This window comes from Leucoraja erinacea, chromosome 9 (genome assembly GCF_028641065.1).
Source record: "Leucoraja erinacea ecotype New England chromosome 9, Leri_hhj_1, whole genome shotgun sequence".
Taxonomy (NCBI): domain Eukaryota; kingdom Metazoa; phylum Chordata; class Chondrichthyes; order Rajiformes; family Rajidae; genus Leucoraja; species Leucoraja erinaceus.
In genome coordinates, this window is record NC_073385.1 from 38,049,265 (window position 1) to 38,074,913 (window position 25,649).

The 25,649-nt window shown below is 42.4% G+C and overlaps 1 protein-coding gene across 12 annotated transcripts in view; it reads right to left on the reverse strand.

Annotated features, from left to right (window-relative positions):
• LOC129700259 (neuronal PAS domain-containing protein 3) overlaps window positions 1-25,649 on the reverse strand; it is a 791,362-nt gene that overhangs the window by 48,208 nt on the left and 717,505 nt on the right. For all 12 annotated transcript variants that reach the window (XM_055640580.1, XM_055640579.1, XM_055640574.1 and 9 more), the window contains one exon: window positions 4,356-4,471. In XM_055640580.1, coding sequence (XP_055496555.1) covers window positions 4,356-4,471 — 116 coding nt within the window. The remainder of the gene's footprint in view (window positions 1-4,355; window positions 4,472-25,649) is intronic.

Genomic DNA, 25,649 nt, shown 5'->3' on the forward strand with positions numbered 1-25,649 from the left:
CTCCCTGTGACCCCATGGGTTCCCTCCAGGTGCTCCGGTTTCCTCCTACATTGCAAAAATGTGCAGGTTGGTAGGTAATTGGCCTCTGTAAATTGTCCCTAAAGTGTAGGCTAGAACTACTCTACGGGTGTTCAGTGTTCAGTGCGGACTCAGTGAACTGAAGGGCCTGTTTCTACACTGTACCACTAAACTAATCTAAACTAAACTAGGAACATTGTAAAATGGGGAAAGTACTTTCAGCAGTTTCTCTGAATCATATGGAGTGAATGGAATCGTCTGGAGACTGCCTTTTATAAAGCTGCAGATATCAGGAAGAAACCAAGATGGATCTTCTGATACTTCTGCTGAATATGTCTGTCAATCAACTTGTACTTCTTCCCAGGAATGCTGCAATGCTAAAGGGAAGTGATTTCAGGCTTTAGCTTTCTGTTTGATGGAGGACGGGTAAGGATGCTGCACCATTTTTTGGCACAGATTTTTAACAGTGTCAGTGGCGGCCATGAAATCTATTGCTGCTCCAACTTCTTACACGTCTGGCACTGGAAGATATTACAAAGGATGGTTTTGATTGATTGATTGAAGGATACAACATAGAAACAGGCCCTTCATCAGCCCATTGAGTCCACACCAGTTCTCTGCTGTCCCTCTTTTGCGCTCCCTACACACTAGGGGCAATTTAGAGCAGTCAATTAACCTACAAACCTGCATTTCTTTGAAGCACCTAATGGAAACCCATCCAGTCACAAAAGAACATGTAAACTCCACACAGATAGCACACTAGGTCAGGGCCAAACGCAGGTCTCTGGCATTGTGAGACAGCAGCTCCACCAGCTGCATCATTGAGCTGCAGTGGTGCCATGGTGCCAATGGAAAGAAATGCATCTCCTCGTCACCATCCCCAAATTTCAACATTCCACCAATGACAACTGTGTCATTGTAGGTCAGTAGTCATAGGAGTCCTGAACAGGACTTGACCTCAGTCTAAAGTTAACAAAGACATAGATGAGGGTTCCAGCAGCAGTTGAGCACAGACAGGAATGCCTCAGAGGCACAAAGAGACAGAGCAAGTAATGGTCGAGAGTTGTGGCCCACACTTCATCACAATGGTTGTATAAGATCTCGTTCAACTGAGGTAGTTGACTATGAGTGGACACCAAAGAAAATGGTTTCAGTGTCCCCAAAATATAATTCACAAAATTCCTGCTCACTCAGTACTGCATGGTTAACAAACAGCCTACCATTTAGAGGCTAAGAGGAGTTGAAATGGGATAGTAAGACACAGCAGGGTATGTGGAAGCTGTGTTCTCCATAATGTTGCCAAAAGTCAATGATGGCAAACTCACATAGGCCACAAATAGATCCTTACGGAACAGTTAAGGGAATATTGTTGGCATGAGAATTTTTTTCCCCTGAAGATGAATGGATGAATGATAAGAATGAAACTGGCAGAAAAATCTCATCAAAATGGATATGAATGGAAATTAATTGGAGGGGCATAGTGTGATTAACCTTATTAAAGGCTTTACATGTTGATAAGAACTGGACGGATAGATTACATGAGTCACAAGAACACATCATCAATGATTTTGTTCAGCACAGTGCTGGGTAGGTAAGTGACTCAAGTGAAATGAACCAGGGAGTTCTGAAGAAGACAGATAAGTATTTGGAAGAACAACACTCAATGACTGGAAAGAAAATGAAATTAAAGAGAGGGCAATATTTTATGGAATGATTGAAGGGTTAAGGGCTGGTTATTGGAGAAGGACTGATAGAAAGGTTACTCATCCTCTGCTGTCTGCCTACCCACACAAAGATTGCTTTATCTATAGCATGACACAAAAATTGGTGGAGTCACAGATAATGAAGAGGTTTGTTTAAAGATACAGCAGACAATAGCTCAACTCAAAAGTTGAGTGGAGTGGTGGCAGATATAACCTCATCCAGACATGTGTTAGGTAATGCGCTTTGAGATGTCAAATTCTGGTAGGATATATGGAGTGAATGGCAAAGCCCTTAAGAGCATTGATGTGCAGAGAGACCAAGGGTACAGGGGAGATTAATTAGGACGTCGTCTGGAATGCAGGGCTGTCGTTATAAGGAGAGTTTAGATCAACTGGATTTATTCTCACAGGAATGTAGGAAGCTCAGGGGTGGCCTTATTTAGGTTTATAAAATCTTTGATGGGCATAGATCTGATAGATAATCAGAATATTTTACCGGAAGGCAAGGGAGTCTAGAACTATGTGGTACATGTTTAAGGTGAGAGAGGAATTCAAATGAGATCTGATGGGTAAGATTTTCACACAACGAGTAGTGAATATCTGGAACAAACCGTGAGATGGGGTGGTGGTGGTAGCTACAATTAGAGTATTTAAAAGGTTTCTGACAGGTACTTGGATATAAAAGAAGTAGAGGGATACAGGTCTAATGCTGGAAAATGGGATGAACGTAGATAAGCATCAAGGTGGGCCCAAAAGGACCATTTCTCTGATGCGCATTTCTATAACTCACATTTCATGGAAACTAATCAAGGCTTTGGAACATCAGTTTCATAATACCGATGAGCCACTGCATACATGGCAAAAGAAAATCAAAAATAAATAATCCTCCAGATCAGATAGATCTTTGTATTTCATGAATGAATTGATCAAAATACAGGTGCACAACCTTTCATCTGGTGTTCCGGAAACCGAAAAACTCCGAAAACCGGCCATTTTTTCCAGATGTCGTCTGCGCACCAAAGCTCGCGTTTGGCGCTAAACTTGACCTGAAACGACCCACGGTCAACCCAGGTCTGTACTACTGTAGCGGCTGCCGCCTCCCCGGAGACCGGGGAGACACTTAAACATCTGTAAATCATTGCTTAAATGTTAGTCAGTTAGTTTGGAGGGCTTTTATGTGAAGGGGGGGTTGAAGGGGTAAACTTTAATTCTTAGTCTCCTACCTGGTCGGACAGGCGGGGAGCGGTCAATGCCTTATCGGGTCGCCGTGCAGTAAGCTCCGCAGCGCTGTGGCCGGTGGGTCTGCGGGCGGCGCCAATTGTAGCTCCGACCCCGGCAACTCTACCCCTGGCTGCGAGGCGCTCCAAATCAGCGCGGCCCGCGGCCGGACGCCCCAGCTCCGCGAATGTCGGAAGTCGGCGGCGTCGCAGCGCTGGACACGGGGAGCGGGCAATGCCTTACCGGGTCGCCGTGCGGCAAGCTCCGGAGCGCTGTGGCCGCCGACACAACGTTCGCGGAGCGTCGCTGGATTTGGAGCCGCGCAGCCAGGGGTAGAGTTGCCGGGGTCGGAGCTCCAACCGGCGCCGCCCGCGGCCGGACGGAGCCCCCAGCTCCGCGAGGTTGGGAGTCGCCGACCAGGTAGGGGACTAAGAATTAAAGTTTCCCCCTTCACCCCTACTCCACCACCACCACATAAAATCCCTCCAAACTAACTGACTAACATTTATGCAATGATTCTCCAAGTCTCCGGGGAGGAGGCAGCTGCTCCAGACTTTTCAAGCCGCCCGCGCTACCTACCTAATCTACGCTAAAAATCTTCCATTCGGAAATCCGAAAATGTCCGAAATCCGACAAGTGTCTGGTCCCAAGGCATTCGGATAAAAGGTTGTGCACCTGTACCTGAAAACAAATTTCCTTCAAATAATCGAAAAGTTGCACATATGTTTCTAATGCTAATCATATGATATTTTAGTGAGTGGGTTAGTAACTGTTCCATAGTTAAAATCTATTCCATACATTTCCAAACTAGAATCCCAATAACATCATGTTTTAAGATGGGTATCCAATTGCAGTCCATTGTGCAGTGAAAATTCAATGCAAATTTCAAATTGGATGAAATTAAAATTTGGATCTGGATCTCTGATATATCAAAAACAAGTATATTCATTGGAATCTAGACTAATAGCTTTTGTTGAAAATATAGAGTAATAATAAATAAGAAATAAAAGTGAAAACAAAATAAAATCGCTAAATAATCAAATGCCAGCTAAGCAAGAGAGTATATTCAAATGATATGTAGATGTTGACATCTATCTACTTAGCTACATTAACAAAAATGGAAGAAGGATTTTAATTGAAAGTTAAAATACTGACTGCGAAAATAATTGTATAATATTGTTAATGAAATCAAGTCGAGCATAAAATAGGATATTCTCTTCTGTACTCTTTCCAAACAAGAACAGCCTAAATTTCACTCGAAGATTTTAAAGCAAGAACCTGGCATCCAAATGAAAGACCCACAGCTGAAGAAAATAACTTACAAATTGTAACACATCACACATTCAACCACAAACATTGTGGATTTCTGGCAACTAAAATATAATCACAGTAAGAAATGATTAAATAGTTATTTACCTTAAAGCCTGATGATTTGATATGAATTCCCCGCTTGGTCAGTGTTGACTTCATTCTGATAAAAAATGATCGTTCCAAGGTGTTGTCAATAGTTAGTAAAATTGGGCTAGTGGATTCTACAGTGGGATAAAAAAGCATGAATGTCACGATTTTGTTAGCAAATATATTTGGATATTTCTTTTGTGATTAATGTTTCTGTCACCACTAGCCGCCAGTAAAGGAGATACATTTAATGGATTTTTTTTGTTGTAACTTGGTTGCACAATTATTTATTGAACAAGCCAATCATTAAATTTGAAATCAGGAGTACCGCAAGGCTCGGTGCAGGGACCACAGCTATTTACAATATACATTAATGATTTAGATGAAGGGATTAAGAGTAACAGCAAATTAGCAGATGACACAAAACTGGGTGACAGTGTGAACTGTGATGCTATGAGGATGCAGGGTGACTTGGACAGGTTGGGTGAGTGGGCAGTTGCATGGCAGATGCAGTATAATGTGGATAAATGTGAGGTTATCCACTTTGGTGGCAAGAACAGGAAGGCAGATTATTATCTGGTGTCAAATTAGGAATAGGGGAAGTACAACAAGATCTGGGTGTCCTTGTTCATCAGTCACTGAAAGTAAGCAAGCAGGTGAAGCAGACAGTGAAGAAAGCTAATGGCATGTTGGCCTTCATAACAAGAGGAGTTGAGTATAGGAGCAAAGAGGTCCTTCTACAGTTGTACAGGGCCCTAGTGAGACCACACCTGGAGTATTGTGTGCAGTTTTGGTCTCCAAATTTGAGGAAGGGTATTCTTGCTATTGAGGGAGTGCAGCGTTGGTTCACAAGGTTAACTTCCAGGATGGCGGGACTGTCACCTGTTAAAATAATGGAGCAAATGGGCTTGTATACACTGGAAGGATGAGAGGGTATCTTATTGAAACATATAAGATTATAAAGGGTTGGACACGCTAGAGGCAGGAAACATGTTCCCGATGTTGGGGGAGTCTAGAACCAGGGGCCACAGTTTGAGAATAAGGGGTAGGCCATTTAGAACAGAGAAGAAGAAACACTTTATCACCCAGAGAGTTGTGAATATGTGGAACTCTGCCTCTGAAGTCAGTGGAGGCCAATTCTCTGGATGCTTTCAAGAGAGAAAAAGATAGCTCTTAAAGATAGCAGAGTCAAGGGATATGGGGAGAAGGCAGGAACAGGGTACTGATTGTGGATGATCAGCCATGATCACAGCTGGCTCGAAGGACCGAATGACCCACTCCTGCACCTATTGTCTATTGTCTATTGTCTAAAAAGTACCCCAAAAAGAAAGAGGAACATTACATAAAAAGAATTTGAATGTATTTAGCTTGCACAATGTATTCTTCATATAGATTATTGTATTGATGACACTTTAATTTCCCGATGGAAAACTCATTCATAGTCCTAATCTTACCTTTTTATGATAAAATGTCATAGCTGACAGAAATTAGTCAACATGTAATATCAAAACTTTAAGGACTACTTCACAATAAACAGATATGGCAAACATCTTCATACAGTAAGTAGTAACAGTTTGCTATGGTTGATACTCACTGACAACACATTCATTTTTATTGAGCAGATCAAATGTGAGATATCAATTAAAATATATGAGACAATGCACTTTTTAAGTATGGAATTCATGTTGTGAAATTTGAGCTCTGTAATGATGTGCTACAGGATAGTTATTTTTACAAAAATCTTTTTGACTTTCTAAAGTCTGAATCATTTTCCCTTATTCACAACCAATGTGGTGCAATGCAAAAAAATTAGTGCTTTCGCTTCTACTGATTAGAAAATGAATTAGCATAAAATTCTTCTCATCTAACTTTCTATAATGTGCCAACAGCTTTTTAATTTTATTTCATGTAGCCTATAATGCACTATCTAGGCAAAAACTTCAACTGTAAGAGTTTAATTCATCCCTCTAATCCAATCACATCAACCTTATTTTTCTTACCAGAGATTCTCATTTTGAATTAAATGAGCTCATTAGTTTTAATCAAAGCTAGAAAGATCAAAACTTACACTTAAATGCTTCAGATCAGAACTGTCACTCAGCCATGAAGTTCTATTTTGTGAAAGCAAAGATCAGAGCCCCTTGGAGCAGTAATTTTTCCAAGGAATGCTTATAGTGTGAGAATGGCAGCAACTGAATCTCTGGAATTAAAGTCAGTCAAAGTCTTCAAAGCCTCTACTATTGTCCCTGTACCCAAAAATATTACCTGTCTTTATGACTACAGGCCTGTCGCACTGACCTTTGTAGACATGAAGATCCTTGAAAGACTTGTGCTGGCCCAGCTGAAAAATATCACAAACCCCCTGCTGGACCCTCTGCAGTTTGCATACCAGGCCAATAATCAGTGGATGAAGCAGTCAACTTAGGTCTACACCATCCTCCAGCACCTAGGCCACCAGGGGACCTATGCAAGGATTTTGTTTGTGGATTTTAGCTCTATTTTCAACACCATCGTGCCAGAGCTACTACACTCCAAACTCTCCCAGTTTACTGTGCCTGAATTACTCAGGCAGTGGATCACCAGCTTCCTGACAGACAGGAAGCAGCATGTGAGGCTGGGAAAGCACATCTCAGACCCGCAGACCCTCAGCATAGGAGCACCGCAAGGCTGTGTACTCTCCCCTCTCCTTTACTCTCTCTACACCAACGACTGCACCTCCACAGACTCCTCTGTCAAGCTTCTCAAGTTTTCGGACGACACAACCCTGATTGGACTGATCCAGGATGGGGAGGAATCTGCCTACAGACAGGAAGTGGCACAGCTCGCGTCCTGGTGCCATCGCAACAACCTGGAGCTCAATGCCCTTAAGACAGTGGAATTGATTGTAGATTTTAAGAGAGCTCCCCTCCCCTCCCCTCACTCACCATCAACAACACCACAGTCACATCTGTGGAGTTCTTTAAGTTCCTTGGAACCATCATCTCCAAGGACCTTAAATGGGGGGGCCACCATCGACTCCACAGTGAAAAAGGCCCAACAGAGGATGTAGTTCTGTCGGCAGCTGAGGAAACACAATCTGCCACAGGCAATGATGGTCCAATTCTATACGGCCACCGTAGAATCTGTCCTCACCTTCTCTATCATGGTCTGGTTTGGCTCAGCCATCAAGCACCACAGCTGGAGGCTGCAGCGAATCGTTTGATCAGCTGAGAAGGTTGTTGGCTGCAATCTTCCCCCCATTGACGAACTGTACACTGCAAGGGCCAGGAAGTGAGTGGGTAAGATCATCTCTGACCCCTCTCATCCTGGCCACAAACTCTTTGAAGCACTTCCCTCTGGAAGGCGACTCCGGACCGTAAAGGCCGCCAAAGCCAGACATAAAAACAGCTTTTTTCCACGAGCAGTACCTCTAATTAATAACCAAAAGTCTGCAGCCTCCTTTTGTTCTGGTATTTTATTTCATTCACATGTTTAAACTATAATGTTTAATTCTTAATGTTTTAATGTTTTATATTTTATTCTTAATGGTTTACTGTATGTCGTGTTGTTACTTGCTAGCGGAGCACCAAGGCAAATTCCTTATATGTGTATAAACTTGGCTAATAAACTTATTCATTCATTCATTCATTCATTCATACATTCATTCATTCATACATACATTCATACATTCGTTCATTCGTTCATTCGTTCATTCGTTCATTCGTTCAAATCAGTGCTCCCCAGTTTGTTATGTAGAAAGCTCAATGACCTATCCAACAAAACTACAGCTTTGGGACTTCAGTGAAATTTGAGATTTAATTGTGGAACATGAATATCTAATGACTGGCTAATATGGAAATCAGGAAGGATGATTTACAAACAAAAAACAAACTGCTGGAGGGCCTCTGAGGATCAGTCAACATCTGTGGAAGGAAATGGACAGTTGACGTTTCAGATTGAGACCTTTCCTCTGGACTGAGTGGATGGTAGATGACCTGTATAAAGGGCTAAGAGGGGTGGGGCAAGGTCTGCCACATGATACAGGTGAGGAGGAGTGGATTAGTGGATGGAGTCAGGTGGAGGAGTGAGGAGTGGATAACAAAAAGAGGCCGGCACGTGATAGGTGGAGGTAACCAGCGGCTGAAGATGATGGATAATATTTCAAATTTTTACTCAATTATAAAGAAAACATAAATATTCACAACTTTCTCTCGTTGGAGATCATCATAGTTTGGCATTTTCATGGTGCGAGCTTACCACCATCTTCCTAGGGCCTTTATTCACACGCCTGCTGCAAATAGTCAGTCATAAAGTCATTCAGATGGATACAGGCCATTGAGAACAAATTGTCCATGCCAATCAGGTTTTATAGCTGAGCTAGTCCCTTTTGGCTGCGTTTGTCCCATATTGCACTAATCCTTTCCCATGCATGTACCTGTCTAAATGTCTTTTAAACATTGTCCTTCCACCTGCCTTTACAGCTTCCTCTGACAGCTCGTTCCATACACTCATTACCCTCTGCGTTAACAAGTTGCCCCTCAGATCTCTTTTTAATCTTTCTGTTCTCACCTCTCATCCTGCATTGCTTTACCCTGGGGAAAATACAGTGACCGTGCACTTTATCAGTGTCTCTCATGATTATGGACACCTCTAGAAAGTCAACCCTCAGACTCCTAAGCTTAAGTGAAGAAGTACCTGCCAATCCAGCCCTTTCTTATACTGTAATTCAAGCCTGCCATGTCTTGCTAAAATTCTGATGAATCTTTCCTGAATCCTTTCCAGCTTAAGGAAGCTCTTCTTTTTGCAGCGTGACCAAAACTGAAGGCAATTTTCCATATGTGATCACAACAACATCTTGCAGATGCTGGTTTACACTGAAGATAAACACAAAATGCTGGAGTAACTCAGCAGGACAGACAGCATCCCTGGTTAACATGAAATGATCCCTCTGCCCCGGCACTTGCTAAAGTAAAGGTCAGCAATAATGTCTGTGCTGCTAGAGGAGGTCAGATGCTGGATATCCTGTGGTGAGTGACTCATGTCCGACAGCTTTCCCACCATCTACAAGGGACAAGTGAGAAGTGTGATGCTTGCTCTTCACTTGCTAGAATGAGTGTAGCTCCAACAATTCTTTAGATGTGTGACAACATCGAGAAGAAAGTAGATACTCCATATACCACATTAAACATGAATTCCTCTGGTATTGTCGCACTTTGGCTAGTCTGTTCAGTTTAGTTTATTGTCATGTGTACCGAGGTACAGTAAAAAGGTTTTGTTGCCTGCTAACCAGTTAGCAGAAAGACAATACACAATTGCGATCGAGCCATACACAGAGTATAGATACATGATAAGGGAATAACGTTTAGTTCAAGGTAAAGCCAGTAAAGTCTGATCAAGGATAGGCCGAGGGTCACCAAAGAGGTATATAGTCTGTAATTATTCGCCAAGGCTATTCTCAAACCTGTGACTTCAACACACCAAGGTGGACAAGAAGGGGCCAGGACTATTCTCTCTGAAGCAGAGGAAGTTATGAAAGCACATTATTGGGATATATAAAATTATGAGATGTATAGACTGGGTAGAAAACAGGAATCTTTTCCCCTTTTCAGAGGAGAATAAAATTAGATGACATAAATTTAAGATAACGGATCTGAAGGGGATCTTTATTAGCCAGAGAGTGGTGATGCATGAAATGCACAGCTGAAGAAAATGGTGAAAGCAGAATTGCTAACAGGATATAAGTGGCATCTTGACCAGCACTTTGCTTTGTCATTGATGACTACTGGCCAAATGCTTGACAATGGGATTAATATAGTGGGTACCCAACAGCTGGCACGGATGCGGTGGGCCGAATGACCTTTTCCCATGTGACAGCATGAACATGTTACCCTCCAATCACACACAATCCTTGGAAATCCAGGAACTCCCTCCATAATCGCACTGTGGGGTAAATTCACAGTAAGGCTGATGGGGAGCAAGACTGCTCATGTTGATGGTGTGAGAACATGGACTATAGTAATGCCATTAAAAATCAATAAGATAAGCTTTCTCTTGTCGGAGATCAGATTGTTGGAGAGTTTCATGGTGCGAGCTTACCACCATCTTCCTAGGGACAATTAGCAATGGGCTGATCTTATCTAGGATACAGTAACTGCATTCTAATAATGATCAGAATGCAACTAAATGGGTGTCTTCCTATTGAACAAGCTGTCAGCACACTATTAATCAGATTATCGACAGAATTGGGCGGAGAAATGGCAGATGGAGTTTAATCCAAGCAATTTTGTGGTGTTGCACTTTGGGAGGTCAAATGTAGGGGGTAAGTGTACAATTAAATGCAAAGTTCTCAACAGCATTGATAAAATTATGTAGTATATAATAATGTCGAAGTATATAAAATTATGGGAGACGTAAGTAGGTAGGCGGCAGAATCTTTTCCCCAGAATAGAAATACAAAGATGTGTGGGTCAGGTTATTTTTATACATAAGGTGGTGGGTGCCTGGAATATATTGCCAGTGGTGATGGTGGATGCATGCGATAGTGGCATTTATGAGGCTTTTAGACAGGATATGAAGGAAATGGAGGGATATGAAATATTTATGCAGGCACTTTGGATCATTTCATCTTGGCATCATTTTTGGCACAGATATTGTGGGTCAAAGCTGATGTTCTGTGATTAATGTTCTATGTTGGTGGTGCTGTTCTGGATTTGGCTTGATATTTAAAGTGAGGTAGGGACTTTGGAGTTAGAGGCTAGGACATGCCCATCGGCAAAGATGTCTTGATGGTGAATGCCATATTTTCAAGAAGTACACATAACTCATTCATGTTAAGAGAGTTCACAATGCCCAGAAGGATGTATCCTGGAGAACAAATCTTTCTTTCCATGTCTGTGGCTTCTCACACCAATGTGTTCTTCAGCTACAATAGCTGAATGCTGATCAATGAATGCCAAATAAGATACTAGTCAGATTGGAAAATACAATCAGTCTCCTGAAGATGAGATTTGATGCTTGTGCGAACATTGACAAACAAAGACCGCAGCCAGTGCCTAGAGGCCCAGAATCTGAAGACCATGAAGCAGAGCCTAGAATGTAGCAGGAGAAATACGATGGCCACCAAAATGATGGCCCCGCTTAAGAATCTAACTGTTCGTGTGGAGATTTTTGCAAACATTAAAGGAGGCACCTGGAGGTGAGGCAGTGAAGAATATACATCTGATTAAATGATTCCATTGTAAGCAATTGAATAATTCAAGGTGCACAATAAGGGAAAAACTGACAAAGTATCAGCAGCGGAAACACGATGTTCACTCAGCTCATAACAAACATATGTGATTAATGTAGTGTCACGCTTCTCTGCACTAGCAATCACTTTTAACTAACATTCTTCCACCCATTCCTGCTACATTCAACCGCACATACTGGCGGATGGGCAACATGTAGCACTTTTTTTTTTAACCAATGACTCTGCCCATATTCTAAAGCCCATCCTGCATCTGAGGTTGCCATTACAAATATTATGAGCAGACCACGCAGAGAAGAAAATTCTCAATGTATGAATAAACGTTACATTGTGATTATACTCAATAATTGTAAGAATGACATGACAGCCACAGCATCAGTCACATTAATCCACAATCATACTCTTTGAATGCAGTCGTGCAATCCTATTTAATTGAAAAAAATCGTTCGATGTTGCTAGCATTCAAGGCTGACCTCTGGATGGCTGGCCAGAAATGCATGATATTAGTGAACTTGTTCAGTAAGGCACACATGTTGTAAAGCTGTGCCAGCATCCGGCACACCAATCAAACTTACCAGCACACACTCAGTAGGTGGTGGAGGTAGAATATCAATGGTGGGGTGATGGTGGAGCGTGGTGTAGGAGCATTGAGGTATGGTAGGTTTGAGGAGTGTTTGGGTGCATACAAGAGTGGATTTGGCTCATTAGATAGTGCTTGCAGTGGTCATCTCGTAGAGTCTTATACTGTAGCATAGAAACAGGCCCTTCGGCACAACTTGCCCAAGCCGAGCAAGATGGCCAATCTACACTAGTCCCACCTATCTGCGTTTAGCCCGTATCCTTCAAATCTCATGCAGCCAAATTTTTCATAGTACAGGGATTCTCACAGCTGGGAGAGTGAACTGGAACCATCCTCTACCAGCACTCCTTGTCAAACACGCACATGCACAAACTCCTTATGGTGGTCCTGCTGGGTATCCTCAATCCACCCATGGGACACAGGACTGCCCCTCCAGACATGCATCTCATTGATCCGAACTTCAGATTCAATAAAATTCCCTGTTAGCATAAAGCTCATACAGTACAAAGTATACATGATGATCGACACAACAATAAATATAACGGCAAATAGAATACAACAGAATGGTGCAAAGATTGCAGTGCAATCTGAAGTTGTGCAAAAAAATACTGGTGCACTAATGGAGTAAACAAATGAGAGAACGTTAAGAGTGACAGTATGTGACAGTATCTCTGGGACTGGAATGAGGAAGAGGTGACTAGTTTAGGAGTCCAATAACTGTGGGGAAGAAGCTGATATTAAATGTGGATATCCAGGCTTTAAAGCTCCTCTACCTTCTCCAAGATAGTAGAAGAGAAAAAAAGAAATAGCCAGGGCCGCAGGCATCCTTGATACTCTGAACCTTCCAGATGCAACGCATCATTAAGATGGACTGGGTTGAAGGAAGTGATAAACCTGCGATGGACTAGCCTGTTCACCACTCTCTGCAGTTCAGGGGATCAAGAGCAGAGCAGTTGCTACACTAGGCTGAGATGCATCCTGTCAGAATACTTTCTGTAGTACACCTGCAGAGGTTCAAGGGAATCCTTGTGGACATATTGAATCTACTCAGACACTTAGGAAAGTAAATGTGCTTACATGTTTGATCACCACAACAATGTGAAGGGACCAGATTTGGTTTCTGGTGAAATGGATGCCTTAGAACTTGAAGCTGTCAACGATCGCCACAGCAGTTCCGTTGATGAGGACAGGGTTGTGTTCGTCCCAGCTATCATGCTGAAGCAGAACTGACTGAAGTGTCTTTTAGGTAAATGTAAAATGGTGTCAAGTTGTTTCTTTGAGCTTAACATGGAAAGTTACAAGCCAGACTTGTTGCTTTAGTTTAATTTAGTTTAGAGATACAGAGTGGAAACAGGCCCTTCGGCCCATTGAGTCCAAGCAGACCAGCAATCCCCGCACATTAACGCTTTCCTACGCACACTAGGGACAATTTACGATTATACCAAGCCAATTAGCCTGCAAACCTGTATGTTTTTGGAGCATAGCAGGACACCAGAGATCCCGGAGAAAACCCACGCAAGTCACAGCGAGAATGTACAGACGAACACCCATAATCAGTATTAAACCTGGGTATCTGGCACTGTAAGGCAGCAACTCTACTGCTGTGCCACCGTGCCAGCCTTTGATATGCCCTTTGATTGTTCTGTGCGACTTCCTGCTTACCACTTAACTATAAACTGGTGGATAGTCAAGTGCTACATGATCTTTCCCTGTAGGATTACAGCCTGTTTAGATTATTACATAGTAGTGGATTTGACTGTGTGGATTCCATTGAGTGGATTCTAATTAATCATCAGCTGGAGACCACTCAAACAGGGTGGTCACTCTGCATCTGCTGTCAACTTTGCTTAAAACATTCCTTCTTAGCTCTTCTTCCAGTAGTTCATCTCTGAATCTTCCCTTCTCTTTTCTTCCTCAAATAACTATCTCCTCACATACAACAGGGCGCCAACTCCATCTTCCCCTGCGGGCATTTTGTTTAGTTTAGTATAGAGATACAGCACGGAAATAGGACCTTTGGCCCACTGGGTCTGCGCTGACCAGCGATCCCCGCATATTAGCACTATCCTACACACACTAGGAACAATTTTTACATTTACTAAGCCGATTTACCTACATACCTGTACATCTTTGGAGTGTGGGAGGAAACCGAAGATCTCGGATAAAACCCACACGGTCACAGGGAGAACGTACTAACTCCATACAGACAGCACCCGTAGTATGGATCGAACCCGGGTCACTGGCGCTGCAAGCGCTGTAAGGCAGCAACTCGTGCTGCAGAATTCTGAAGGAAATATTTGCTCTACACATATCAGCATTTTAAATATGTCCTGTGAACTTCCTCTGATAATATTAATGAGGCCTATGGAAAAATTGGAGGTGGTCTTCTGATTTCATGGTTCTGGTGGGTTATCCATTTGAAAATAGTCAAATCAATCTCAGTTGGAATGGTATGGAGTAGGTATGTCAAACTGACGGTGTGATCAGGACGTCTGGTTGCTGTAGAAAAATATCTTCCTTTTAATTTTATTTAATGGGATCCTCGACTTCATTTAAATTTCAGTCAGATGTTCTTGGCTTTCTGATGGAAAGTGTAATTAATTTAAAATTCAATCTGGTGATGCATTAAAATATTCACATTTTCTCTCTTTTAGTATGTATAACAGAAGGAAGCAGTTATTTGGTAAATGTTACACGTACATGATATGATAACCAGATTTGGCAGTTTCTCATCCAAAATACCCGATGAGCCAGGTTCAATGTTACTAACCAGTAAAAATGTAAATCGTTTTAAGGTAACCTTTTTGGGGAAAAAAGTTATTAACTGATCCTTTAGGTGCAGTTCTAATAGAACATAGAACAATACAGCACAAGAACAGGCCGTTCGACCCACAATGTCTGCACTGAGCAAGATGTCAAGTCATCTCTTATCCACCTGCACATAATCCATATCCCTCCATTCCCTTCATATGTATATGTAGCAATGTTACAAAATTTTGAGATTTAAAAAATCAAGTCTGCAATTTATCCCATCAGATAAACAATAAAAATAAGTTTAATTTGACACCTAATTCACTCTCATATCTCAAGTATTTAAAAAGTTATGACCATTTTCACACTCGGAAATTAGCATCTTGTTCCCTATTGATTTTCTATTGACATAACAAAAAAGCTGTGATCGTGGACAGTCAAAAGTCCATAACTTTCTTAAAAATTAAGTGAACTGAATGAAATTTTCAGTTATCATAGATTGAAGCATTCTGAAAGAAATATAAAATAATCTTACTTGGATGACCTGAAATTAAAGCATATAATTAGTTAGTTACCTAACTGTAGCTAATTCCAAACTTCAATTACTAGATCTAAACATCTATCCATTTCTTAATAAACTATTAACATTTTTAAATAGCCTAAGTGTCCAATTAATATTCACAAATAATTCACAATAAAACATGATTTTTAAATCTCATTTACATTAATTTATAGGCCAAATGGAAGGAATTTTGTGTTCAATTGCTGTAAATTAAAGTCCATTTAAATCAGCTTTCTAGTGGGATCCTGTGAACACGCTGGTTAATGTTTAACCTACTATAACAATTAAATACAGCCCTTAAAACTAATGATAGCTCAAGCGAGGGAATCTTCCAGCGATTTTTCGTTAATAATGAACTAGGCTGAAAAAACTCGATTTGAACAGCCTAGGGAAAATCGCGTTTTAAACCCGCCCCCCCTCTAAACGGCGCCAAAATCGCGCACACAGGCTGGGACAGATTTCCAGCGACGCTTCAGGTACGTTTTGCAACATACCTAGTATATGCCTATCCAAAAGTCCCTGAAGTCACTGTCATATTTACCTCCACCCCTCAACCCAGCAGTGCGTCCCAGGCCCTGCACATCACCTCAAAACTTTGCCTCTCTCAACTTAAAGCTGTGCCCTCTAGTGTTTGAATTCTCCATCCTGGGATATAAGTTCTGACTATTTACCCCATCTATGCCTCTCATTATTTTATATACTGCAAACAGGTCTCCCCGCAAGCTCCAGCATTCCAGAGAAAACAATCCAAGTCTCTCCAACTCTCCAAGTCTCTCCCTGTAGCTAATGCTCCCTAATCCAGGCATCATTCCAGTAAACCTCCTCTGCGCCCTTTCCAAAGTCTCCGCATCCTTCCTGTAATGATCAGAACTGCACGTAATATTACAAATATGACCTAATCAAAGTCCGATAAAGGTGCGTTATAACATCCTGAATCTTATTCTCAATGTCCCAACCTATGAAGGCAATTCGCCTTCTTAGCCACCTTATCTACTTGTGCTGCCACCTTCAATGAGCTACGAGCTTGGACTCCAAGATCGCTCGGTCCATCAGTGCTGTTATGTCATTAACTGTATACTTTCCCCTTATATTCAACCTCCCAAAGTGTAACACCTCATACTTGCTCAGGTTAAACTCCATCTGCCAATTCTCTGCCCATTTCTGCAGCTGGGGGAGGGGGAAAGGGGAGGGGGAAGGTGGTGAGGAGGGAGAGGTGGGAGTGGGGGGGGGGAGGGGGGAGGGGGGAGGGGGAGGGGGATGGGAAGGAGGAGGGGGAAGGGGGAGGCCCTGAGCCACAGGGCCAAATCTGAGACCACCAGCGCAACCTTGTGGTCAAGACTGAGCTCTCAGGAAGAAGCCCTAAACAGCCAGCACCTCTAATAAGACTGGGTGGCCAGGGCAAGCTTGCGATGCCAGTGTCTCTTCCTGCCCATGGATAACAGGAGAAATCGCCCACATACAGAGGCAAAGAATGAGCTGCCAAGATAAAGTCAGAGAACGTCAGCGTTGCCTTTTCAAGCCCAAAGCTGAGCTGCCAGGATAAACTGAGCACCACCTCATGAGGAAAGAGTGAATTGCAGGGAGAAGCTTGAGATTGCCATTCTTCCTCCTTCTAACACCAGGACTGAGCTGACAGGCCAACCCCAAGGTCGTCAGATCACGGCACATGCACCCTAATGGCGAGGGACAGCATCTCCATGTGGTCCGTATTGTCCACAATGTCGTACTTACCAATTTCTAACAGTGCTATAAGCTCATCCACTTTGTTCTGTAAACTATGTGCAGTCAAATATAACAGCTTTAGTTTGGTATTCATCACCCTTCTCACATTGTTCCCGATTTTTCCTGACCTTAATCTCTGATCTCTTCTTAATCTTTCTGTCCTATTACTTCCCCTGAAACGATTTCCCATGTACAAAACCATGCTTAATCAACCCGTCTATCAAAATGCATATATACTGTATCTTATCCCTCAGAATATACTCCAGTAACTTGCCTACACAGACACTAGGCTCACTAGTTTACAGTTACCAGGCTTATCTTTGCAGCCCTTCTTAAATAGAAGGACAACATTAGCCACCCTCCAGTCATCCAGCACCTCACCCATAACTATCTTTAGGTCCTGGAAAGTGCTGCAGAGCGTTGGGATCTTGCAGTTACATTAGTCCCCAAAGTGGCACATTGGGTTGATCAGTCAGGGAATTGAGTATAGAAGTTTAGAAATTATGTTACAGTTGCACAAGACATTGTTGAAGCCGCACTTGGAGTATTCTGTTCAGCCTACTTCAAGGAAGGATGTCATTAAGCTGGAAAGAGCACAGAGGAAATTTACGAGGATGTTGCCAGTACTCGAGGGCTTGAGCTATAGGGAGAAGTTGGGAAAGCTTGGACTTATAGAACGTAGAACAGTGCAGCACAAGTACAGGCCCTTGCGCCCACAATGTCTGAGTCGAACATGATGCCAAGACCGATTCTTATCTGCCTGCACATAACCCATTTCCCTCCATGCCCTGCATATTCATATGCCTGTCCTAAAGTCTCTTAAATTCCACTATCATATCTGCCTCAATCACCACCCTGGGCAGGGCATTCCAGATGCTCACCACCATAAGGACGTTTATTCCTTGGAGTGTAGGAGATTAAGGGATGATTGTATTGAGATATATAAAATCATGAGGGGAATTGATAGGGTGGATGAAGAGTCTTTTTCCCAGGGTAAGGGTATCAAGAATGAGAGGACATCTTAAGGTAAGATGAAAAAGATTTAATACGAATCTGAAGAGCAACTTTTTCATACATAGGTAGTGGGTGTGGAACAAGTTGCCAGAGGAGGTATTTCATGCAGGTTCAATAACAAGGTTTAAAAGGCATTTAGGGCTGATGGGCCCTTTCCCATGTTACATGACTTGATAACTCTTACTGGTATCTATCTCCGCAGTAACCAAGACCACATTTTGGAAGTCTTTGCTAAAATCCCTCAGGCTCTCCAAGTGCCTCTCCTCCTTAAAACCTTGCTAAACCTCACTTTATTCATCTAGCTCTTGGCCACTCTATATTATCTCTAACTCATTTGCTTATGCCCCGTGGCCATTTTACACCACGTTGGGGCACCGCAGTGGGATTTCTTGTATTCCATTGCATATATTGTGCAAGTGCAAATCATTTTCAGGTGAGTAAGGTTATTCAGATTACTCCATGATCAATGGGTGAAAGTGCTATCAAAATGATGAACTATCTTTGCCACCGGCAGTAACAATGAGGCATTTTTTAAAGTGAATAAAGCAAAGAAATTGGTTTCCTTAGACAACTTGTCACACCCATGAATCCATTTCTCTGGGTTCTCAATTAAGAAGTGCATAATTTGTCTCCTGATCAGTTGCAACCAATAACAGAACAAATGAGGCCTAACAAATTCATCAGCAGCCACACTGCCGTGTAACAGGTCAATGGAGGCCCAATAGATCCAACTGACCTTTACTGCCATGTGCTGACTTCCTTGGCAGCAACACAAAGTGGTTTGAAATAACAAATTCTATAATGCCATAGATCAAGATACTTGAGAATTTTAGAGCATAATCTTAGGTAGATTAAGTTCCCAAATCATGATTTTTAAATTATGGACACACTTTCATTGAATGCATCAAAAAAATTAACTATGATCTCTTGATCTTCATCCACGATACTGCAATTGTGGTTTGTAAAAATTGTTCATCAAGCTTTTTACTCTCATGCCCTGAAAGCATTGAGTCATACTGGGATATGATGTTTTGCTAAATGGTCATTCCTCATTGATTAGTCGAGGTGGTCAATGTCAGGAGGCTATTCTTCCAACAACAACAAATTACAGCTGAAAATGACCTTGTCTTCCCTCTGCATCAATAACACGTATTCTCAATTGTGGTTACTGGAGAGCAATTAGCAGCAGATACATTATATGATCAATTTTACTCTTCAGCCTGAGTGCATTAATTGCAGTACTCGGTAATCATCCTATGGAATCTCCTAACACAGGTCAGATCAAATCTGTTTGGCTGCATCTGACTCTAAACCACAAACATCTTTTAAGAACATCAACATATATGTTATAATCTAGATGATCGATACACAAAACATAGAAGAGTACAGCACAGGAACAGGCCCTTTGGCCCACAATGTCTGTGCCGAGCATGGTAGTAAATTTAGCTCTCATCTGCTGCACATGATTCATATCTCTCCATTCCGTGCATGTCCATGTGCCCATCTAAAGGCCTCGCAAATGCCACTATCGTATCTGTCTCCACCCCAGGCAATGCATTCCAGGCACGCTCACTCGCTGTGTAAGAAAAAAAAATTGCCCCTTACATTCCCTTTAAACTTTGTCCCTCTCAGCTATGGTCTCTAGGTGGATGAAGGGTATATGAAACAAGTTGCCATAGGAGCTAGTTGAGGCAGAAACTATAACACCATTATAAAGACATGCGGAAAGGTACATGTTTTACTTCTCCTCTTACTCTTTTCCTTCTCTCATCTGGCTGGAATGCCTGGGATTATAAGGAGTTGGCTGACAAGGTTCAGGTGGTCCAGTCCAATATCAGCTAATAGGACCCAGCTGGTACTTATTTAGCTGTGGCCATAGGCAGTGGCGGACTGGGCCTAAAAATATTGGTTGCCAGGAGACAAAGGGGCCCACTTGATATAGGGTGCCCATTTCATCAGGGGCCCACTTGCCATCGGGCAAGCTGACACCCTGGCCAGTCCGCCACTGGCCACAGGTCAATGGTGTTAAGGTTTGGCCGCTCCTGGCATGTCATAGAGACAGAGGCATCTGAGGGAGGGGGTGCAGTCACAGTCTCATGTCTTTGACATTTCTATGCTGGGTCAAAGGTTCTGACTGTCCACCCTCTCTAAGCCTCTCAAAGGTTGATACATTTATATCAGGTCCTCTCTTGAACCTCCTGCATTCCAGAGAAACCAATCCTAGTTTCAGCAACGTCTCCTTGCAGTTAATACCCCTAATTTGGACATTGTTTTGGTAAAGGTATAAGTTTCAGAGGCATCAATTTTTGTATAAAACAGCTGCAAACCATCAACATGTATTGAACACAAAGAGCCGGAGTAAATCAGCAGGTCAGACAGTAATTCTGGAGGACATGCATTGGTGACATTTTGTGTCTGGACCCTTCTTCACTGAAAAAGGGTCCCAATCTAAAACATCTCAAGATTCCAGCACCTGCTGTTTCTTGTGTCTCCATCAACATGTGTAAGTTCATTCATAGTTTAATGGCCAAGATAATAATTAATTCACCGTGAAATATATTGAACATTATACGTAATGTTTTATGGGATTATTGTAAAATCTGTGAAAGAATGTAGACTGGGATTGAGCTATCTGCAAATCACAAGTTATTTAGGAAAGATAAAACACCTTTAATTAACTTATGTGTGCTGGTTGGAAAGTTACCCTGCAATCTAGCTTGCTGTAAGGGATTCCACAGGAAATTAGTACTGGGTGTACTGGGGAACTTTCAATTGGTTTGGTACCAGCTTTGAACAGTTGAATGTACTTGCTGCATATGAATAAAGCTATTTCAACATTATGCTAATTTGGACCTTGTGTACCACAGCAGATGAATGCTAAATTAGTATAGCTTCTAAAAGGGAGAAATTTCTCTTTTTCCCATGCACATTGACAAAGTGATGTACATTGTATCTGACAACAGCACAGAATTATTATTCGTGCTCCCAAACATTGTGGTTTAAATTGTAGCACTTTTTGAAACATATGACCTTCCACTGGAAAGCTATTACCATCAATATCCATTTTTTTGCAACAATTTTATTTCAGAATAACCAGCATGCACCTTCTCTAAAAGCTTCAACAAACAACATGTTATATCAAGATAAAGATTGCATGCAGTCAAAATTCAATACAATTGTTGTAGACTACTTACCATTTCCATAGCATATCTTAAGAATTAATTTATAATATAACGACTCAATGGTAAAAACTGCTTTGCTAGATTTTGGATTGTGGTGTACCAGTTCTATATTTACATGTAACAAATATTACACAGACATTCTTAAATAGATTGTCCTTTTAACCCTGGCGTATGCTGTACTTTAGTGGTTGAGGATTTAAGATTGTATTTAAGTATTTCAAAGCTCCATTGAACAGAATAAACTGGAACGGCATTGATCTGGGGAAAATAATGCAATTGACATTAATGGGGCTAAAATAGGCTTTGGGTAGACTTAGGCCTGCATCCCAAGTCTGCAGAAATATATAAAATTATGAGGGGCATTAATAGTAAGATTAAACGAGTACTTACCAGTACGAAGTTTGATCTGTATTTTATGAGGAGTTACGGTGAGGGATTAAGTGAAGACCCCAGCTCCAGTGCGCATGCGGCATACTTCGAAGCAGCGGTGTGAAATCACAGAATAGACACAATATTTGAAGTAAGATAGTAAAGATCACGAGACATCAGTTTATTAGCTTGATCTGTATAATGAGGGTGGGAGCGGCGGGCACTTAATCCCTCACCGTAACTCCTCATAAAATACAGATCAAACTTCGTACTGGTAAGTACTCGTTTAATCTTACTATTTTACTTCGGAGTCACGTGAGTGATTCCGTGAAGACTTCAAAGGTCTGTGATTTCAAACCGTGTAACAGTTTTTATTTCACTCACTGCCGAAGTTTATGAGGGAGGAAGTGTTATCGTAATCAACCAGTGGATCTGCTTTCAAAAGAAACAGAAAGGTATTTGTTAACAATAACAACATAACAGAGCTCCTCTGAGCTTAAATTAATATTGCAGTTTGTAATATTCTCCTGCAATTAAATCAGGTTTATCAACGGTTTATAATAAAAAATGTTCTGAACGCGGTTCCCTTGACCATTCTGCTGTATTGAAAATGTGGTCAACCGGGATGTCCATTCGTTCAGCCGCTGATACCAATGCTGCCCTAGTGGAATGGGATTAAATGTATTATTATCTATTCCGGCAGCTTTCAGTACCTGTTTGAGCCACCTTGGAGTGGTTTGGCTCGTACCCCGTTTTGGGTTACTGTGGTTGACCCATAGGCTTTCCTCTCCCTCTAAGATAGTGGGTTGTGTCTATATATAGTAGTAGATGGGTCACCACACTCAACCTGGACTCTGGTGGGTAGGCCCGGAATCCCACCAGTGAATCGGGCGTTCCTGGTCCATATAGCCATATAACGACTACAGCACGGAAAACACAGGCGATCTCGACCCTGCTAGTTCGTGCCGAATCCATATACCTGCGAGTTAGATTTTACCAGACCTAAATATGAACTTGATGCGTCTGGGGTAATCACCATGTATCCAGTCTAGTTTATGGAGTGACCGGACTCTTTGAGCGTGTACGAGAGCCATAAGCATGAGCCTTTTTTAAAACATAGATTAAGCAAGCTGAGGCATCTGGCTGGTGCCATTCTCTGAGGTATGTCAATATCACACCAATATCCCATACATGGGTATATACCTGGGTGTTTGGGGCTTATATTATAGTTGCCCTTCATAAGTTTACCTTCAGTGGATGGGATCCCATGCTCTGCTGACATGCGGTTTTAGATAAGCAGATAAGGCGCTCCATGCTGTATTTACGGCACTGTAACTCACCTTTTAGTCATGGTGTAGATGTTCCAGGAACTCCAATACGTCAGTGGTTGAATAGTTCGTTGTCCCTGCGTCGTGGCAGTATTTTACCCATGTTAGCTTTTAGTGACTGTTCGCAGGGATGCCGACATGGTGGTAATGGTTCCTTTGGATAATCCCAGTCCCTGGTAAGGTCTATTCAAAACCTGCACCCAGGAGTTTGATGTTTCCCTGGCATGGGTGGCTAGTGCCTGATACTGGGTTGAGTCAGCAACCATGGTCCACTAGGGAAATCCATAGGTGACTCGCCCACCGTGTCGTGATGAACTGGGAACCATGGCTGTAGGCCGGTCGGGCACGTTCAATATCTCGGAGACAGATCCCATCTGTATTGCGAAGTGCCCGACTGATGAGGCAGAAGGGAGGAAGGCAAAGCAGAAATTCCCCCTTCCAGCGTATAGGCATCTATCGCTGCTGCCTCTAATCTGGTTCCTAAGTCACATACATGGGTTACTGGTGATTCCGTCTTGTGCAACCAAATTGATATCTGGCTTTCAAACTGCTTAATAAATTTAGCAGATATTTTGGGTTATGACATCTATTCAATGTAATCATAAATTGTACCCCGTGACATGGTGTCTCCCACTGTGTTCTAGCTTCCTAGGACATAGGCAGCTGATAGTTAAAATGTCTTTTGACACACCATTGCCAGATTTGTTTGACCAATTTGTTGCACAATAATGATTATTATGCTCCCCATATGGTTGATATAAGCCACCACCATAGTATTATCAATCCGTAACCACATATGTACGTGCTGCATTTGAAATGCATATGCTTTTTAGCCCAATAGGCGATCACCAATCCCAAGAAGTTGATGCCCGGTATGTGTAGTAACGATGTTTGTGACTTGGTCCATCTGTTACCTGTGCTGGATATGGAGTTTAGTTGCTCCCCAGCCTAAAGTACTGGCATTGGTTTTTTAAAATAACCAAGTTGGGATTGGTGATGATAATAGGGCTGAAAACTATGCCAAATATATGTCTGCCCACCACCTTAATTGTGATATAGCTTCAGTGGGTACATTCATGATTTGATTATAGTGACCCAAGTGTCTTGGCAAAGTAACAGTCATATGGACGGAATTGTTATTGAAGCCCAGATAATCCTTGGTAGTAACGCTTCAATTCTGGTTTATCTGGGCGTGGGATGAACCTCAGCTTTAGGGAGCTGTTTCGTAGCTAGAACTGCTCCACAGCTAATTCCTTTGTTTCCCCTAATATGAGGATATCATCCAATATGTGCCATGATTATGCTTGTTTTCTTAATATTTTCATGGCCATTTTTAATAGTTTAGGGCGGAGGTTTAGACCATATGAAATGCTATATGCTCCCATGGTTGCCCTAACCGGGATATCCATGATCCAGGTAAATATATTTAGGTATCTATAATGATCCTAGTGTATGGTATAAGATAGTTAGCATCTCCCATATCAATGCTCCCCATAGGTATCCTAGGGAGATCAGATGTCTGGCAGTGACAAAACTCCACCTCCATCTTAAAGTGGATATACTCAACAGATTTATTTAGTGATATTAGATCAATGATGATGCTACATTCATCATCTTTTATAGTTTTGGTGAATATATTCGATACAAATTCCAATCCGTTTAGTAATGTGCCTGTTTAGTTCAGCTTGCCTTCTCACTTCTCTTTTCTTAGAGGGAGAAACAGCCCTTTGGGCGCATTGCTGAACTGGCAGTAAAATGCCCAATTTGAATTCGTTTTTATCCTCTAATGCTGTTGAGTATATTTTGGTTATTTGTGACAGCATCCCATGCTTAGCCCACTCCCCATGCAGTTTAGTAGAACACCCTTGTTTTAGTGTAAACTGGGAGGAACCAGACTACCTACCTCCATGCTTGTTGTTTTTCATGAAGGCGTAGTTTGCTGGTATGCTGGTGCTGTCGGTGGGGCGGCGCATTTTCCCACGGCTCCGCTCTGGGCCCCGTCTAAAAAGAACTATGGGGGATCTGCAGCGGTCACCAGGCTTTCACCAGTCCTTGTTTGATATTGCTGGTGGATGCCGAGGGGTGCTGCCAGCTGGGTGTTGGATGTGATGTCCTGCTCGTCCCATAGCCTGCTCCCTCTTCCCCGCAGCAGCGGTTTGCATAGCCCCATATATTCGGGGTTGCGGGCAGGTCTATATGCACCATCGTTCAGTCGAGTATCCCAAATATGGGAACATCTTAGGCGTCAGCACCAAAGGCGAGCAAAGGTGGTAACATCTTGACCTTCTGTAGAATTCGCTGCTTGTCTGTGAGTCTACGAGACCCAGCTACCTGCGGATTTGCCTCTGGAAAGGCCTGTTCCTGCAGGGCTTTTGTTGGGAAGATGGTCGCGTGGAGGAGCCATGTAGTGGCCCACGACACCCAGTGGCTCTTCCTGATCCTGCTCCCCTGGCATACTGCTGTTCTCGTCCGCCTGCCCAGCGCTTAAGCCAGCCCAGCCCTGGCCTCCTTAGCCCTTAAAAAAGGAGCATAAAGGATGCGCTAAATGGGAGGAGGCAAGCACTCCACTCCGCTGTTGC